This window comes from Colossoma macropomum, unplaced genomic scaffold (assembly GCF_904425465.1).
Source record: "Colossoma macropomum unplaced genomic scaffold, Colossoma_macropomum, whole genome shotgun sequence".
NCBI classification, from domain to species: Eukaryota; Metazoa; Chordata; class Actinopteri; order Characiformes; family Serrasalmidae; genus Colossoma; species Colossoma macropomum.
Genome location: NW_023494807.1, coordinates 25,314,675 through 25,333,238, shown reverse-complemented (window position 1 = coordinate 25,333,238; position 18,564 = coordinate 25,314,675). Strand labels below are relative to the sequence as shown.

At 41.8% G+C, this 18,564-nt stretch overlaps 1 protein-coding gene across 1 annotated transcript in view; it reads right to left on the bottom strand.

The window, feature by feature from the left end:
- LOC118796783 (ephrin type-B receptor 1) overlaps positions 1 to 18,184 on the bottom strand; it is a 388,416-nt gene extending 370,232 nt beyond the window's left edge. Inside the window, exon 1 of the mRNA XM_036555886.1 lies at positions 17,916 to 18,184. Within this exon, the coding sequence (XP_036411779.1) occupies positions 17,916 to 17,976 (61 nt within the window). The 5' untranslated portion in view covers positions 17,977 to 18,184. The remainder of the gene's footprint in view (positions 1 to 17,915) is intronic.
- Positions 18,185 to 18,564: the final 380 nt, after the last annotated feature.

Below are 18,564 nucleotides of genomic sequence, written 5' to 3'. Positions count from 1 at the left end.
ACTCACGCACACGCAGCAGTGAGCGTTTGCATAAACCACATGGGCTATATCGAGACGCCGGCGTCTCTGCATACTAATCTCTCCTCTCTTACAGCTCCTGAAAGAACACAGAGAAACAACAACACGCAAACAAAAGATGATACGGAAGAGATGATTTTTCGTTCTGAAACTCTCCACTCTCTCCAAGCTGACCTCAGAATCCCCTGACTGTGCCCCGCAGCAACACCTGCAGTCTTCCTGAGTCCTGCAGTCTAAGCCAGGGGGCTCGGAGGTGGAGTGAAATCATTATGGCGAAGGCTGCAACCCGATTATTAAAAAGAGAATAAATGAACTGCTTTGTTCTCCAGGCCTCGCCGGATCCAGCTTCATCTCTCTAGCTCTGATACACACTGCACAAATACAAGAGTGAAACTCTGACATGGAGAGAGAGAGACAGCAACAGAGACAGAGAGAGAAAGACAGATAGAGAGATAGCAGAGCTGGAATGATTTCACTTTCTGATACTGAAACCTTGTATAGGCGTTGATACCGAAAGCAATCCGAAATTTTTTAAACTAGTTTTAAAATGAGTTTTTACTGAAACACTTCATTTGAAATTAACGCAAGTGCGCATTTTGCTGTGAATGTGAGTGGGTGCATCTTTCTGTATCATGACGTATTTCTGAGGTCACAGTATCAGGAAGGTTCTCCGTGCGCTGATGAAGGGGGTGGGGGGCGAAAGGGAAGTAGGAGGTAAAATGAAATAATTGGTTAATATTATTTTTGTGCACAAAAGTCATAACACTGTGATGGAAGATCACAGGAAGGCAAGTATTTAAATGATATGATGAATCATGCTTCATATAACCAGGAACATAAACTAACAAAGTAACTTTAAAGGGGACTTTAAAGGGGAATCCCACACATTTATCTAAATTTCTGCATAACTGCACTACCAAAAAGCAAACCTGCAAAGTCATAATTGCTCACAGTGGTGGTGACAGGAACCAGACGTCCAAAGCGCTTAATGTTACTAAAAGCTCCTTCCAAAAGCTTTTACAAAAACTGGTTATGAATACACTCCCTGATGCCTGGTACATTCTTTTTATGAAAAGCTTTCGGTCGCATTTTTAAAAATCCACTCATGCCAGAGAGGTACATGCAGGGTGAAATAGCTTCCGAAGGAGAATTCCACTTTAAGATGGTCATCTAAGATGACTATGCTCAACTAACATTGCCTACAAGCAGAAGTAACTTCTGTAACTCATGTTCAGCTAAATGTTTAGCTAATATGTTACTGTTAGGCTACATGTGGCTTCTGTTGTCACATGACCTACTTTATTTTGTTTTACCTTATGTTGGGCAACAAGCAACTGTGTGAAATTGCAGGCTAAATTCGTTGCAGGATGGGATTATTATTAGTTTTTTTGTTTCTTGCAATTAATTTCCTTCTTTTCTGCTGGTATCAGGTTCATACAGCTATCATACTGGCTACTGATGGACCTCACTCCCCTTCTGTCCTTCTCCCTTACACACATAATGATAAAGCGAGAGTGAAGTGTTTTCTTTCACTGTGGATCTAGTGCTGGGTCCACTCTACATCCACAGTGGTTGCTGCCCATCTCAGTTCACATTAGGTACTTCTCCCTCTTGCTGCTACTGCAAATGGTAATAAAGCCCAGCAGAAAGGATGGAGAGAGAGAGAGAGAGAGAGAGAGAGAGAGAGAGAAGGAGAGAACTTCACAGCCACATCTATTTAAACGAGAGGAGAGAGTGAGGGAGAAAGAGGCGACACAAGCAATTATTCACTGAGCTCGGGGCAGAAATGAAACCGGTCTGCCACCACCACCACCACCACCACCACCGCTGCCTGAAGTTTTAATTAAACGCCTTTAAAAAAACGTCAGGGAGAGGGGAAAATAGAGCTTCAGACAGAGTCCAAACATCAGCCAGGCTTCGTACGGGCGAGAAAAGGGCTCAGAGGAGGACAGGAGCTTTATTAGCCCTAGAGTTAGCTCTGGACTGGAAGGGTACGAATCTTTATAGCTAGAACTGAGTAATCATCAATATTTTCACCAAAATCAACGTTTAGGGGTGGGCAATGTGACAATATTTATACTTAACGTGATAAAGTGTCGCAATATGCTTTCCTGAGAGCGTCGTGGGTATCATCAGGATTTAAAGCATACTGCATGTTTCAGTACTAACTGTCAATGATGTTGCACAGCTAAATAATGTTAAATACTGATAGTTGTAAAATTATAAAAATATAATACTTCTTGCTTGCCCAAATGCATCTATAGCATCTCCAGTCCCGAGCCCCGCCTCCTAGGCACCGCCTCTGGTCCCACAGCGAGGCCACCTTAATTTACCTATCCAGGGGACCAGCCTCTTCCTCCCGCCATCACTCGTGTTCCTCGACAGTGTTTGGGATTTGGGCCCTGCCTTCCCTCTGGCTCTCGCAGCTGTCATCAGGGCCCGGTGGGGCGGGTGCATGGCACGGGTTTCATATCAAAATGCTCCATTATCTTTGCTGCTACTTTTCACAACCGCTGCAGCAACTTCAGCAGCTGTAAACTCTTTGCATGCCCTTTAATGTGTCTCCGATGTTCAATGAATGAAGAATGAAGGGTTTCCGACATGATGGGTCAGTCCTTCGTGATCTCCTGAGTGTCCATTGGTCAGTTCATACAAAACGGACGGACACACGAATCCACTAATTACAGTGGTAAGAGGCAAATGACATGTATCTCAACCCCTCTGCATAGCCTCATAACTCCAGATGTGAGTCACATAAGCTCTCGCAATAAGATGGAATGGAAAGCGCGACTCTACAGATGCAGGAAATGTTTGAACTGTATTTCTTCCCTGTATTATCGCAAAAATCAAGAAACATACATAGAAACACCAAATTTGACACAGAGGCGCATTCATGGACCCAGGAGGTTAATATGTAAAGAAAGAAGATGTGGCTTTCTCCAGCAGCCATAAACTTCAGCAGGACCTAATAAATGCAAGTGTTTACAGTAAAAATTCTCAAAACCAGAGGTAAAATGTCAAGTTACTTTGCTGATTTAAGTTATTACATTGAATTAGTTTATGCTGAAAAGCATGTAAGCTAAGACCGTAAAGCACACAGCTGCAGTGGACCACGTTCGTGTTTGTGTTGATCTGCTGCCAGTCAAACCATTTGAACATGCCTGATGAGCAGCGCAGGAGAAGAAGGGAACAAACAGTGTTTTAATCACTGTTTCTCATTTTCATCATCACTCAAATGACGTGTTAAGTGTTAGATTTTGACACTTCATTGTAGATCAATTTTATCTTTTGCCTTTTTAGTCAAATTTTCAGCCTTTTTTCTCTTTTGGCCTGAAAACCAAAAATGGCCTTTTCGTCCACTTTCTGCCAGAAATTTCGGGACATCTCTAATCAAGGTATTTTGTCACAATAATGAGAAATTTAAATTTATCACAATCATTTACCGCTGTATTACCCAGCTCTACCCACAGCACAGCACTTCAAGCCCACGGAAAGTGAACTTGGTAATCAATGCTTTCTGCACCAGCGACTCCTTGGGAAATATCGAGAAGGTTCCAGTTTCTGCTGACAGCAAACTCCGTCACCCAATCCCCTGAGCCTGTACTCGTGGGTCTCTCTCTCTCTGTTAGGTGTGTACACACACGCACACACACACACACACACACACACATAGAAGAAGCAAGAGGGAAAGGAGGCAATACTACTTCCCAGTGGTATTATGCACATGCTTTCACGCTGTCCCCAACCAGGTCACTTTTAAACCATTTTACGAAGTGGCCTTTTTAGCACAGGGCAGGTCTTCGGTAACAAATCCTGGACTCCAAAGGGCACAGAATCTGTGAAATGAGGTGTTTACTTGGAGAGAATTTCTCTGGGGTTTTCCCACAGCAGAATCTGAAAGTGGAGTCTTTTTTAACGTAAACATTGACTCAACAACCTTAATGCTGAATTTAAAGACCCAGGGAACTTAGATCTGTGTGTGCCTTAGGTTACGTTAATTAGGTTAATAATTTATTGCAGGCAAACAGTGAACATGTACCAAGTATACACTTTGAATAATCCAATTCCAATGACCAATAAATGACTGATGTATTTCACTAAATTTCTCTCCTCTTGATGTAAACTGGGAGGCCCTAATCTTGCACTTCCATAAGCATTCCCCTGACCAATCACAAGGCCGACATCTCTTGCCCCGCCCACACAAAACCATTTTAGAGTCAGAGAAACTAAAGCTAACCTATTAGAACCAAAAGCTAGCATGCTAGACCACCTGTCTGTAACTGCCTGTCACCCGTTCATTCGTTTATCTATACATCAACATTGTTCTCTCATCTGTTCCCTCATTCACGCGTTGTTTTGTCTGTCCATCCGCACGTCTGTTGGTCCGTGACTTTTTCGCCCAGTTATCATCATTAAAATCTGAATATTGATTTTAGTTCTGTATGAATGGCGGAGTAGGCTAGGAGTGTTGGACAGAGAGCTGTCAATCAAGCTGCTCATTAGCCACGCCCACACAGTTCTCAGACAGGTGTGATCAGCAGTTTTTTAGCCATGTTTTATAATATTAATATCTCATATTTTTATACATTTTTAAAGCTTTGCTGGATGTTTACTAAAACACTCAATTTTGGTCTCATATAAACATTTTTAATACTTTACTCTGTTTTTTTGGGACTTTGATTATTTGTTAATTATTAATTATCGTAGTTCACAGAAACAAATGGAGATTTTTTTTTAACAAGGCTGTTTTAAATCTTTCAATTCACATCACATTTGTGTTTGTAAATAAAAGAAGAAAAAATCTATTATGATTTGAATTTGATGAAAAGTTACTGTTTTATTTATGGAAAGAAAAATCCTTCATATTTTTGCCACGTATTTGACATCAAAACAGGCAGAAAAAGTCAGTACCTGTCAACACAGAATGTAAATCAAATGTAAACGTAGTCTGTTAAGTAATTAACTACATAATTACTGTTGTAATTATGTAATTACAGTAAAGCAGTGTAACAAAACAACAAAAATAACTAGACTCCCAAGGGTTAAAGGGCCTTCCTTATTGCCTTGTTTCCCTCTTGCTTCGATACTGAAAACCACACACCATAATGGGCCACTTAACAAAAAGCCACACAAACAGGACCGAGATAAAAAGAATACAATCAGGATGCAGAAGCTCATGAAAGACAAGCAAGAAACACAATAAACCAGCAGGGCTTTGGGTCTATTTCTCTCCTGAATCATAACACACGCGCACACACCTAAACACCATCTGGCTGCCTTCAAGCTCGTTTGTCTCCAGAGAGGGGGGGGGGCCTCTGAGGAGAGGGGCTTCACTCATCCACAACTCCCAGATGCACCACTCCGATCAAGACCCATAACACCAGCGTGTGTGAGTGAGTGTGTGTGTGAGAGAGAGAGAGAGAGAGAGAGAGAGAGAGAGAGAGAGAGAGAGAGAGAGAGAGAGAGACACCTGGTAAAATACCTCCATTTATGAGGCTTCTGTGCAGGACTTTGCAAACAGCAAGAAACAGGCAACTACTATCATTAATTGTTGAAGTTGGGTGATTTAAAGGGGAATTCCACCAATTTTTTAAAGTTTCCAAGTGATTCAGTGATTGAGTTGTCATTCAGAGTGGCTTGATGTGAAATGCTCCTTTGCAGAAAAAGTTGATGCCTGATTTCTTTACAGTGGTGGTGATGCGAACCAGAGGTGGCAATGTTCTCAATGCAAATCTAGCCATTTTATTAACTAACTAAAACCACCAGTAAACCTACAGGCATCTTCTGAGCTTTTATTTGTGATGCTGATAATGGAGTAAAGGATAAAGGAGCGGTAAATCTGAAAAGATGTTTTCTTTGAGAACAATTTTGCCTTACAGTGCCTTGCATTTACTGTTCCACCATTAATGTACTTTAAAATATGTATTTTTGGCCAAAACTTTGTATCAAAACTATCATAAAACAATATCTGAGGAATGTGCAACGTATTTGTAACCATTTCATGTAATAACATTCTGGTTCCCATCACCATCATTGTGAACAATTCTGAGTCAGTAAGTTTATACAGAACAGAGCCAATGTATATGTATACATGTAACACGGACATATACACACATATATGCATATATACACATATATGGATGTGTGTGTATGTATGTATGTGTGTGTATATATATATATATATATATATATATATATATATATATACACATACACACACACACACACACACATACATACACACACACACACACACACACACACACACACACATCTATATACACACATCCATATATATACACATACATACACACACACACACACACACACACACACACACACACACACATCTATATACACACATCCATATATATACACATACATACATACAGACACACACACACACACACACACGGTTGCGGTTTCGACAAAGTCAGCTTACATACAAGTTTGTAAGCAGAAACTCAAGCTTGTTTATTTTCTCAGTTAAACATGCTCCTGTATGATGTTACTTCATTACTTACTGTCCTGAAATGGGTTACTAGACAATTTGAATAAGAGGATCCAGAGTTCATTTAGCAGAAGACTCTCAGTCAGTATTCATGGCTCTTTTTCTGAAAACATGCTAATGTGGTGTGCTGGTGGAGCATCAAAGTGGCAAAGTCTAAGCGACTCTTGCTCGCCTGCCACTACGCCCCCATGATACTACCGTCAATTGGCGGGGTTACAGTGTGCGATCAGACGACAGTATACAGCTCACGATTTCACAATCGTAGAAAGGAAAAGAGCTCTTAGCAGCTTTGGAGCTCAGGAAGCACCTACGGGTTTTAGGGTCAAGTGCAGAGATGTATCAGCTTCCATTGTGAAATCCACAAAACATGATGTGCATACACACATATTCATGCACACTAATCCCTACCTGAACCATAATGAAGGCATGCACAGAACACACAACACTGTGTTTTTTCATGTTGATGCCGCTGGAACAACTGTTCACTGGGATGTGATGAAGATCAGAATAATACACTATACTATCCTAGTATCCAAACACCTCTTCTAATTAGTGAATTAAACTAGCTTTAAGGTGCACCTATTGCTGACACAGGTGTTCAGGTGGGCACACATTTGGATAATCTCCACAGAAAAGCACTGCCAATAGAATGGGATGTTCTAGAGTAGCTGCACATGGAGCCCAATATCACCATGCCCAGCGCCAAGGGGTATAAAGCCCCCCAGTTTTAGGCTGAGGAACAGTGCAACTGTGTTCTCTCGAGTGATGAAGCTCCATCCAATATCTTTTAGATGAGCTGGGAGTGTCATTTGCGATCCAGAACTAATCGTCCAACATCAGCACCTGACCTCACTAATGATCCAACATCTAGTGTAAAGCCTTCTCAGAAGAGTAGAAGCAGTTACTGCAGCAAAGGGAGAACTAACTTCCTATTAATAGCCTTGATTTCAGAAGAAATGTTGGACATACAGTGCATTTCAGCTAGACTGTGGAGATGATAACCTGTTAAAAAAAAGCACCAGAGGTCTTCCAAAGAGTGGTGCTTCATATCAATCACGCTGTGTCCTTGTTTCACTACAGAAAACACTCCTAACCCCTTCAGTCTTGTTGTCCACCTGGGTGTCAACATTGCTGCTCTCTACCATACAAGCCATTATATCATTTCAGTGTAAAAACTCAACCAGCCTTCAGCCAAAGAAACAGTCCTGATCCATAGTATTGCAGTTTTGCAACCACAGAGAAGAGATAAAATGTGTATAAATCACAGGGTAATGTATCCATTACAGGTTAAAACCACTCTCTGGCACCAAGGCCATCTCTGGAAATAATAACCCTGCAACATCGCGCTTGTGCACTCACACGATGATAAATTGGGAGAAGAAACGGTGTTTTCTTTCAGGTCCTATTGGGCCCCACTATATCCATAGTGGCAAACGGCCATCTCTGCATCTTCACATTAAGTAGCCCTCCCTTCCGTAGCCTACAAACAACACTCTCCTCTTCCTCACCTTTATTTAGCTGCGCACTCAGTCTATTTACAGATTGATGAGCTCTCCTGTTGACGTCTCCATTAACGGACTCGTGCACTCGTCCCTGTGCAGAGCCGGTCCAGCCTCTGTTCCAGCTAAGACAGCAAAACCTTACCAAGTGCTTTCACACTGACTGGCTTATTACTGCAACTACTTTTCTCTCTCTCTCAGCTGAGCCTGAAACACGTTGAATTTCTTCCCCTTCGGCAGGCCGGAGAATCGTTCACTGGTTCGATAGCATGTGCTCAAAAAAGGCTCACAAAAACAAACCTACTGCATTCAAACAGAGCCACTGGCAACTCCTGACTCTGTACCTGCTCAAGGTTGAGACAAAAAAAAAACAAAAAAAAAACTTTGACCAACATAGAAGTATCAAAAAATATAGATCTGGACGGTGACACAACATAAATATTTAACTATAAATAAACATAAACCTAGAACGTCCTAGGAATACAGCGAGTATGCACACGGCTCTGTAAAGAAAGTGATCGATAACCAGTGGGCGCTTGCTGTCAGACGAAATGTCCAAGCAGTCCAGCAGTAATGTCGGAGTGAATTCCTCAGAACTCTGACTAGAATACTGAGAAGCTGCTTCCATGTGAAGCTGCTTCCATGTGATTTCCATTCCAGGTGACCACATCATGATAGTAAGAAACACTGCATTGGAATTTGGTTGAAAATACAAAACAGAGCCATATGCAAATCGGTTAAAGGAAGAAATATGGAAAGCAAAGGGTTTTACTGCCTTCTTCCCACTAACACACAGTAAAATGATACTGCGTGCAAATGTTGATCCTGACTGTGTAGCGACGACGGAGAGGCAGATGTATCCTGAAAAACAGGCAAAGAAACTGCAATATTTCTATGACCGCACCTAATGTGTGGCCTAAGGTGCCTCCAAAAACTAATTCAGCTACAACAACGACATTTTCATTGAGTAAATCACACAGACAGCAGGTACACGAAGATGACAAGACATCGTAAAGGACAGCAGGGTTGGTGTGACTGGTCATTTTCTCTGCTTAGAGAATTAGCAATGTAGAGGTGGGTAATATGACTGTTTTATTATGGCAATACATTTTATTGTGATAAACAGTGTGCTTCTCTGATTATACCGTGGATATCATCCATACTTAAAGAACAATGATCAGCTGTATGTTTTACTTACAGAGATTAACTCTAGTCCACTTTTAGTGTAGTACAGTATGTGAAATATTGAAAAAAGAACATTGTGCCCAGAGTTTTTGATGGATTGGACAGTTTTTAAAATGTAGCACTTCTGGCAAATTGTGTCTGTTTGTCAAAATATCATGATACACATCATCTTTAAGTATCAAGGTATGGTATTTTTGCCAAATGTGTCAATATTTTATGCGATAGTGGTAGGTCTGAGTGGCAGGGCAATGCATTCGGATACTGGCGATGATAGACAAGTTAGTCGATGACGATGCTTCAAAGGTGAAAATGACCGTGCTGGGAAAGAGAACTGACAGAGAACTAGACAGAACTAATTGCTTTTTAAACAGCTTGCTCAATTATATGAAATAATATATACATGCAGTATTTTTCAAGTGTACTGTTTAAACAATGCACTGTTATATGGGCACTAATAACCCGCAAATGTTCCACCATCTGTGTTGAGATTTTTCTGGAGTGCAACATACTATCTAAAGAAATTTCTCAGCATTTTCCATCTCAAGTGTACTGATGTTCTAGATGAGTTGTACAATTCTCAGAATATAATAGTGTTTCATCCATTGTAGTCTGAAGTAATTTTCTGTTCAACTTTAAACGCTGCTATAGAAATCATATTTCACCTCGTAGTGGCAGTTCACTGAAAAATCAGTGGGAGCTCATTACAAAGAACAACTGGACAGCGAAGACAGCTGCCAATCAGCATGAAATAAAAAGTGCATCAACTAGTGCAACTTCCTAGTGAGCAACACCAGGTGTGCTAACACAATCATGCACCCCCACACAAAAGAGACAAGGGTATTTGATGCCTGCTCAAGCCAAACACCGCTGCTGTACAAAGAAATATTTGGAGAGTACTTGGAAAGCATGATTAGCTGAAAAGCCCCCCTGATTAAGTAAAATGTAATCATAATTTGCAAAGTAGAAATAAATCAATATCCTGCTGGAGAGCAGAACTGTAGCCCTCTTTTAATGCTTAGGTTTATATGTGAAAGCAAACACACCACCCTGAGATAAAAATAGCCTTAATCACTGTTTATAACAACTTGTTTTAGCTGTGAAATGACCACACTCAATGTGCTCTACTGAAGTATTTTGAATATCCTATTAAGCACAATACTACACTTTTATATTATAGATCCAAATACAGATGTAAAGCAATACCCTTCATAAACAGCTGACCTCATGGCTAGACAATCCTTAGTAATACTAGCCTAAAGTCATGACAATCCTTGGTAATGGCAGCAAAAGGACTGAAATGACTGAAGAAATGATTCTAAGGGTGCGTTTTGTGTTGATAGGCAGGAATGGGAGGTGGATCCAAAGAGCAAACGTTGTTGTAGCTCAACCTACTTAACGGCTAGAGGTTGAGTATTTTGAGTAATTGTACCTAAAAGCAAAGCTAATCCTAGGCCGGATGTTAGAGTTATTATGTTAAACCAGGAACAAACCACAATCAAGGACTTCCAAACTCAGTCATGACGTTTGTTCAGTTCAAATGGCTGATATGTTCCTTTTGCCTTTCAAAAATAAGCCTACGCAAGAGCAGTGATTAGTCCCTTATTGAAGTAAATGCTCATAATGGAAAAGGTTATAGCACCAAAGTGTGTGTGTACGTGTGTGTAGGTGAGTGTAAGGTAATGATTTCAGGCAGACACAGTCGGGCCAATCCGACCAGCCAAACACATTTGATTATAGAGCATTACAGCAGCCTCTGGCACAGAACACACAACTAATGAGAACATGAGAAGGGACTCATCCGCCATAACCAACACACACGCGCACAAAGAAAGAGAGAGAGAGAAAGAGAGGGAGAGAGAGGGAGAAAGAGACCACAAGCACCTTAAATAAATCTCACTGAGGCTGGGCAGAGCGAGAGAGGATTAGGTGAATTTGCATGCCATTAACAGGGGAAAAAAAAAGAGAAAAAGAAAAAGTGTGTTGGGCATCTGTAGATCATTATTCACAACAGCAGCGGTAATTCCCTCCTCTTCCACCACACACGCCACTCTCGTTTCTTTGTGCCCTTAAACCAATTACGCCTGCATTGGCCTGCTCACTTCGCCGACTGCATGAAAGAGATGGATTAGAATGAAAGGATGTACCAATGGCGATAAACAAGCCAGCACTAGCAGACACAGAGACATATGCATACAAAGCAAGGTTGGTCTCCAAATACGAAATCTGCCCTGTAAAGCATCAGGGCCTGACCATATCAGCTGGCGGTTGATTTCAGTTAGGGCTGGGCCATAAGACGATACGTATCGTTATTGTGATAAATGAGTGTGAGTAAAATCAAAGACCCAATTAGTTTGCAACTAATTTAATAGTCAATTAGTTGGTGTCGTGAACACGCTAACTACAGATGTTTTGACATTACCGAATACTGGAAAGTTAACAAAAGCATGATGGCAGCCTCAAGGAAAAAAAAGTGGGACCATTTCACGCTAAACTCGAAACTCGAAAAAAGGTTGTCAGTAGTGCTATTTGTAAAGCTGACCTTGGCTGACATGGGAGCACATCCTCCAGCTGGAGCATCTGATTCACTGTTTAGATTGGTTTTATTTACTTATTCAAGGGAAAACTGTTGTAGTTTTCCTATATTTTATTGCTGCTACTTTGCACATCCATGGGTCTTAAATTTGGACAGGAAAAAGAAGTTTTATTTATATTTGGTATTAACAGGAAAGTTCATTAAAACAGTGAATTATTGAAGAAGTTATTCATCTTTCTTCGTCTTCTTTGTTAGCAAATCGCTGCTGTCTGAACAAACCCTTGTATCTCCATATTGGTCACTGTTCAGTTTTTGACATAATTTGAAAATGTCTTTGGCCCTTTACATTGTGTGTAAATTTCATGATGAATGAACCACAGGAAATGTCCCAAAATTACTTGGAAAAAACTCTGGTTCCATTGACTTACATTAAAAGTAAAGTATGTTTTTTGTTTTTCCTCTCCTGTAAAGTTATCATTTTGAAGATACAAGGTTTTGTTCCGACAGCAGCGAAAGGCATAAAACAATCTCAAGCTATATCTAAAAGCTGACACCTATATAAAAGACCTGCTTGGTAACTGAACGATTAATAATCCAAATAATCAATGACTTGTTTCAATAATCCATAGTTTATTCGACTATCGAATTAGTTGTTTGTTGCAGCCCTATAATTGAGTCACAATATGTTTTTTCTGAGCATATCACGAATACCGTCAGTACTTCTAGAATACTGACCAACTCAAATACAACAGTTTTTTTTTCATATACACCAAACAATACATGTCTAATTTGAACGTCCAGTTAAGTAAAAATAATGCCTTGATTTCCATATAAAAAGACAGCACAATACAATTTTTTCTGTTCTGAAACCTAAAAACTTTAAGTAAGGTGTGATATGGATACCAATCCAATACTTCTATAAAAACCACTAAACTATAAAATTAGTTAATTTTTTAGTACCCCTCAAGCTCCCACCAGGTTTATTTCAGACCTATAGGAAACAGTAACCATGACATATTACGGACACCGAATATCAGTCAATATTGCAGTATCAGCCAAATTCCCACCAATGAAGCATTAATGTTTAGGGGTTTGTTTTATACCAATTTATATTTGCCTATTTACAGTTTACAACTAATAATCACATCATTCTGTACAGCACTGGTTACCTAAAACTACTGGAGTTAAATTTAGACTATATTAATCCACATAGGCTTATAGTATGTGCTACTGCAATTTTAGCTCCTTGAAATTTTCATATCGGTCAGGACCTACAAAACATGCGTTGGACATAAAAGCTAGCATGGAAGTGGTAAGGAGGGAGAGAGAAGAAGAAAAAAAATGCCCAAAGAGATAAAGCAAAGAGGCAGCGGCATTTCAAATCCAGTCTAAAACCAGTGTGAGCTGTAGCCATGCAGTTTACTGGCAACTCCACAGCCACAAACGAACCACTACAACTCAAACTACTAGAATTAGCATCTCCAGAGCTAATGGTGCTGCATGACTGCCAATGAGGCACTATAACAGCGCGTGTGTGCGTCGTTTATCCAACAAAGAAAGCCATTCAGTAAATGCAGGTGGACCCAGGTGGCTTGATTAGGGCTGAAAGCAGGGACGATGCTGTCTGTAATGACGCTTCCCCGCAGTGTGGCAGAATGGAGATTAGGCCGCTGTTTTTGTCACGTACACACAACACACACAAAACAAGAAGAAAACACCCCAAACCATGGACAGATGGGTCTGATGGAAATGTAGAAAGAACTTGGCTGGTTGAAGATAAATCTGTATCTGGTCGTTTTATCCAGCAGTACATTTTTCCTCAAAATTCATAGTCAGGCTGTGGTTTGAAATGTGATTTTTGTCACGATTTCCAAGTTCAAAGAGACTCTACATGCTCAAATAAGCTCTGAGTGAAAGAGAAGCTTGACCAGTCTTGTATTGCTTCCATGACTTCTTGATCTGAGTCCTGTTAAAGGAATATGTCAGGGTTTTTCTACCGAATCTGTGCTGCATTTGCATGTTGCATTCAATTATTACATACAATAATTTCCCTGTGTTTAGAAAAACAACAGAAAAACTTTGGCAGCCAATGGAAAGCTGCTGAAGTTAGGTGCCCAAAGCATGTTTTGTTCTGTTCTTTGCAAAGTTGGAAACTCAAAAAGAACTCAATTTAACCTTAAAATCTGTGTAATAGCTCAAATAGTGGCCCTTACGTGCTCTTATTCTGATCTCAGTTGCAGGAGGTCACCTCCCAATGGCTCCCTGTAGTTTAACCCCTTCTTTAGAGTAGGCTGGGTCACACGTCTTCTTAGGACGGGTTAACATCGTTAGCTGGATACCTCTGAACTAAGCTTGACTTAATAGGCTTAGGAATAGGAACCTCTTAGGAAAAGAAGCTTGTCTGAGATTAAGAATGCGTAACGCAAAGCACCTGGAAGATTTTTTTGACCCTGAAAATCCTGAAAAACGTGAACTTCAGCCAGGATGATCATGGAAGTTGTAAGTACACTGTCATGTGCTCCAGTCCTCACCACACAGTGATGAATTTAAAATTAATAAATACCTAAATAAATAAATAAATACAACAGAGAGATCTGAGAACAACAGCTGCTATTAATACCTCATCTCTGGTCAATTATTAATGGATTAACAGGACCTTACACAACTGCAAAGCCAAATGAATGCATTCATAATTCATGTGTGGTATTAATGGCCGGCGCTGCCGATCTGAAGATGGCCAGATCTATTCTGGGGGCACTTTGGCTGTCCACTGGCAAGGGGAGGGAGGAGTAAGCGGAGTGCGCTCTCCATACCCCAGATGGTCCCCCTTTTTTTCTCTCTCTCTCTCCGTCTCCGTTTTTTGACACATCGTTTGTGATCACTGGGACGATTTGGCGATTAAAGGCGCATAATCTGATTGTCATTGTGACACAGAGAGCAAAGCTGGTGCAAATACACACACATACATGCTGCAACAGACCGTCTTAACCAGCCAAAGACCAATTCCCTTTCAATTAGCCACCAAAAGTGAGATCACTGTGTCCCCCGCCCATATATTCTCCCACCCACCCAGCCCAGTCCATCTGCTGTGGTTAGCCACAGTACGGCCCACTAAACGATCCTCAACACTTTACGAGCTGTTATCAATTACAAACTCTTACATTCTCCAGCTCTGCTCGACTTTATCCTGCCACGCTAAGACTCTGCTTGCTATATTTTACTCGCCCGGGCTCCTGGAGTGAAAAGAGGAAAGTATAACATGTAAAGAAAGACTGAGTAAGAACACAGAGTGTTTTCAGATTACAGTGAGGTTACAGGGAAGTGTACAGCACCGATGTCGCTCGCTCACATTGACCTGAACGGCTTTCTCAGAGATAAGAATGAGAAACAAGCGCGCAGTCAGAGCCTCAATCGACTCTCGACAGACCAACATCGGAAATCACAAACAATTAACCTTCAAGAATGTGAACTTGACTGAACCTGTGTGTGCTGAGAGAGAGAGAGAGAGAGAGAGAGAGAGAGAGAGAGAGAGAAAGAGAGAGAAAGACAGAGGGGGGGGGAGGAGGGGAGAGAGAGAGAGAGAGAGAGAGAGAGAGAGAGAGAGAGAGAGAGAGAGAGAGCCTGCAAGAATAAGAAAGGAAAGAGAGTGAGAGAGAAACAGAGAGAGAGGGGAGGCAGAGTGAGGGTGAGTGTTAAAAAGAGAGAAAGAGCAAGTGAGAGAGTGAGCGAAAGAGCGAGAAAGAGAGAAAATGACCGAGAAAGGAAAAGAAGGAAAGAACAATACTGAGAAAGACAGATGAGGAGGGAACATAGAAACAGAAAAACAGAGAGGAGGTGATGATGATAGATAGATAGATAGATAGATAGATAGATAGAACCAAGAGAGAGAGAAAAAGGGGGAAAAGAGGTGCAGAGAGAAAGAGTGGGTAAGAGAGAGACTATTGTTGCTCTCTCTCTCTCTCTCTCACTTCCTCTCTATAACTCTCTCTCTCTCTCTCTCTTGTCTTTAAGCCTTTCTCTGCTACTCGATGACTGAATTCTGGCAGCGCTGCACCGTCCAGTCAACCTCCATCTGTCAGATGCCAGACAAGGCAGGATATATTTTCTCCTCTTTTTTGCTTTCACGGATGTTCCTGGTCATTTTTAGAATAAATCACACCCTGACGTGACCCGAATAGAGCGGCTAGTGGCTCCTTAGCGGAGCCAGAGCCGTCTATCAAATCGCCAGGGCAAGCATAAACACCACACAGGCTACTCCAGGCTCATCTGACAAGCACTGAAAACACTCATCTGACAAGCGTCTTCAAACAGAAACACAAATCAAGATCCTTCCCTGACCGATGACCCTCGCCGTACACCTCAACACCCGGGAAAAAGGCTCAGAAGATATGAGCCAGTTACTATTAGTGATTACAAGAACAGGGTCCGGTCGCTTCACATCTTCATGCCAGCTGGACTGCGTAACAATCCACCTTATATTACACTTCACGGCTCAGAAACAGCGCTGCTTCACCCAGGCTCGGTTCTGTGGGGGTGCAAAAGCATGCACTGGACCCTTAGTTTGGATTTTTGACAGTTCAGTTTTGGAGAAAATGCTTTTAGACAGGCTGCCTAGCTCAGCGCTGTTGCGTGCAGACAACTTTTTTAGCTAAGTACAACAGCTCTGGCAGCGCAGTATGAAGAACAAACACTGCTGAAGTCACGGCAAATGGTGAACTGTGCTGTATTTACAGCACTGAGCATCCTGTCGATAGCAAACGGAAAACAGGTCTCGGAAAACAGCCGAATCATGATCACACGCACTGCTCTAATATACACACTTCAAGAGCTCTTTAGCAAAGGCAACAGTTCTTTTTTAGAGCCATTTGCGTGCTAAAATGGTTCTCTGCATGGTGGAATGATTCTTCAGATTGTCTTCTATATGGTTCTATGTAGCACCAAAAAGTGTTCTTATATTGTTGACATCATAATAGTAGCAGTACCCTTTCTAGTGCTATATAGAACCATATACAACACATTCTCTATCAATCTAAAGTTCTATATAGACCCATTTGCATGCTTAAATGGTTCTCTGCATGGTGAAATGGTTCTTCTGATATATGCAGAATGTGTTGTGAAAAACGGTTTCCCACAGCACCAATAAGGGTTCTTCTGTTGTTGACATTAACAATAGCAGAACCCTTTTTGGTGCTATATAGAAACATACACAACACATTCTCCATCAATCTGAAGTTCTGCATAGAACCATTTGCATGCTTAAATCGTTCTCTGAATGGTAAAAGAGAAAAGGGATCATCTATTGTTGACATCATAACAGCAGCAGGACTCTTTTTGGTGCTATACAGAACCATATACAACATTCACCATCAATCTGAAGTTCTATACAGATCCATCTGCATGCTTAAATGGTTCTCTACATATGGTGGAAAGGTTCTTCTGATTGTGTTGGGGAAAATGGTTCTATGTAGCATCAAAAAGGGTTCTGCTACTGTTACAATTTTAAGATTGCAACAATGGAAGAACCCTTTTTGGTGCTACACTGAACCATTTTCAAAAGGGTTCTATATAGACACATGAACAACATGTTCTCCATCAATCTGAAGAACCACTTCATCAAGCAAAAGAGCATTTAAGCATGTCAAATGGTTCTAAATAGAACCATTGCTTCACTAAGGAACCCTTGAAGAGCCATCTTTTTAAGGAGGTACCCAAAGAGGAGCTCTGTCAGCTATATTGAGAGGTTAATGCGAAGCCTCACTCTTTCATAGGATCCTTTGCTTTTCATTTGATTTATTTATTTCGCTTGTAGTAATTTCCACAAATTAGACTTCCCTGCTGTGCAGCTCCATTTATTTCTGCACTCACTTCTCAGTGACTGTGTTTGGGAACCGGGCCTGGCTTTACATCACGGTGTTTTAGCGCAGCTTACAGGAGGAGAGGGGGGGGGGTGTCAAGTCCCACAAACCCGAAGAGGCGAGGCTCCATCCTCATCCCACCACAACAAGCTAGAACAACTACCTCCACGTGTGTCACATCCGCCAAGAAAAAGTTCCACAGCCACAGACGAGACGCCAAAAAAACAAGTTATTCCTGTGAGGAAAGTTGCCGCGAGTCCCGCGTGAGAGAAAAGCTGAAGGAAAATCCAGCGAGTTTTAAACGCTCACGTTACCTTCCATCGCCGTAACGGCCGTAACGGCCCACAGAAGGAACGTTAGCACATCCACGGCCATGGCCAAAGGCGTCCTCCTCCTCCTCCTCCTCCAGTCGCCGTCGCTGCCCCTCGTGGAAACCGCGAACTCCTTTCCGTCGTAATTCCGTAGGCGAGCGTCGTGTCACATCGCCAGTGAAACGCCGTGTGTGTGAAAGAGTGAGAGTGTGTGAGAGAGAGAGAGAGAGAGGGAGGGAGAGAGACAGTGATACACACCGCGAACGAGAGGGAGAAACTCAAACTGCCAGCCTCAGCCTCTCAGCGCGCGGATGACAGGAGCCGAGCGCGAGGGACCCAGCCGGCCCCGCCCCCGCTCTCATCGCAACCAATCCGAGAGCGAGAACCGAAAAGCGCCGACCAATCGCAGCCGCCCGGCCCTCCCCGCGCGTATTGTTATTCAAAACAAAAACTTTTCGCAGGGCCGCTTTGGCGCTGCAGACCGCTGAGCTTTGGAAGTGAAACGGCGCCGCCAAGCGGCCGAAACCGCACACAGCTCTGAAAAAACCCTACACTCTTAACATAAGAAAAGATGGTTCTTCAAGGGTTCTTCAGTGGTTCTATTTAGAGCCTTGAGTTCAACAAAGAACCATTTGTATGCTCAAAAGGTTCT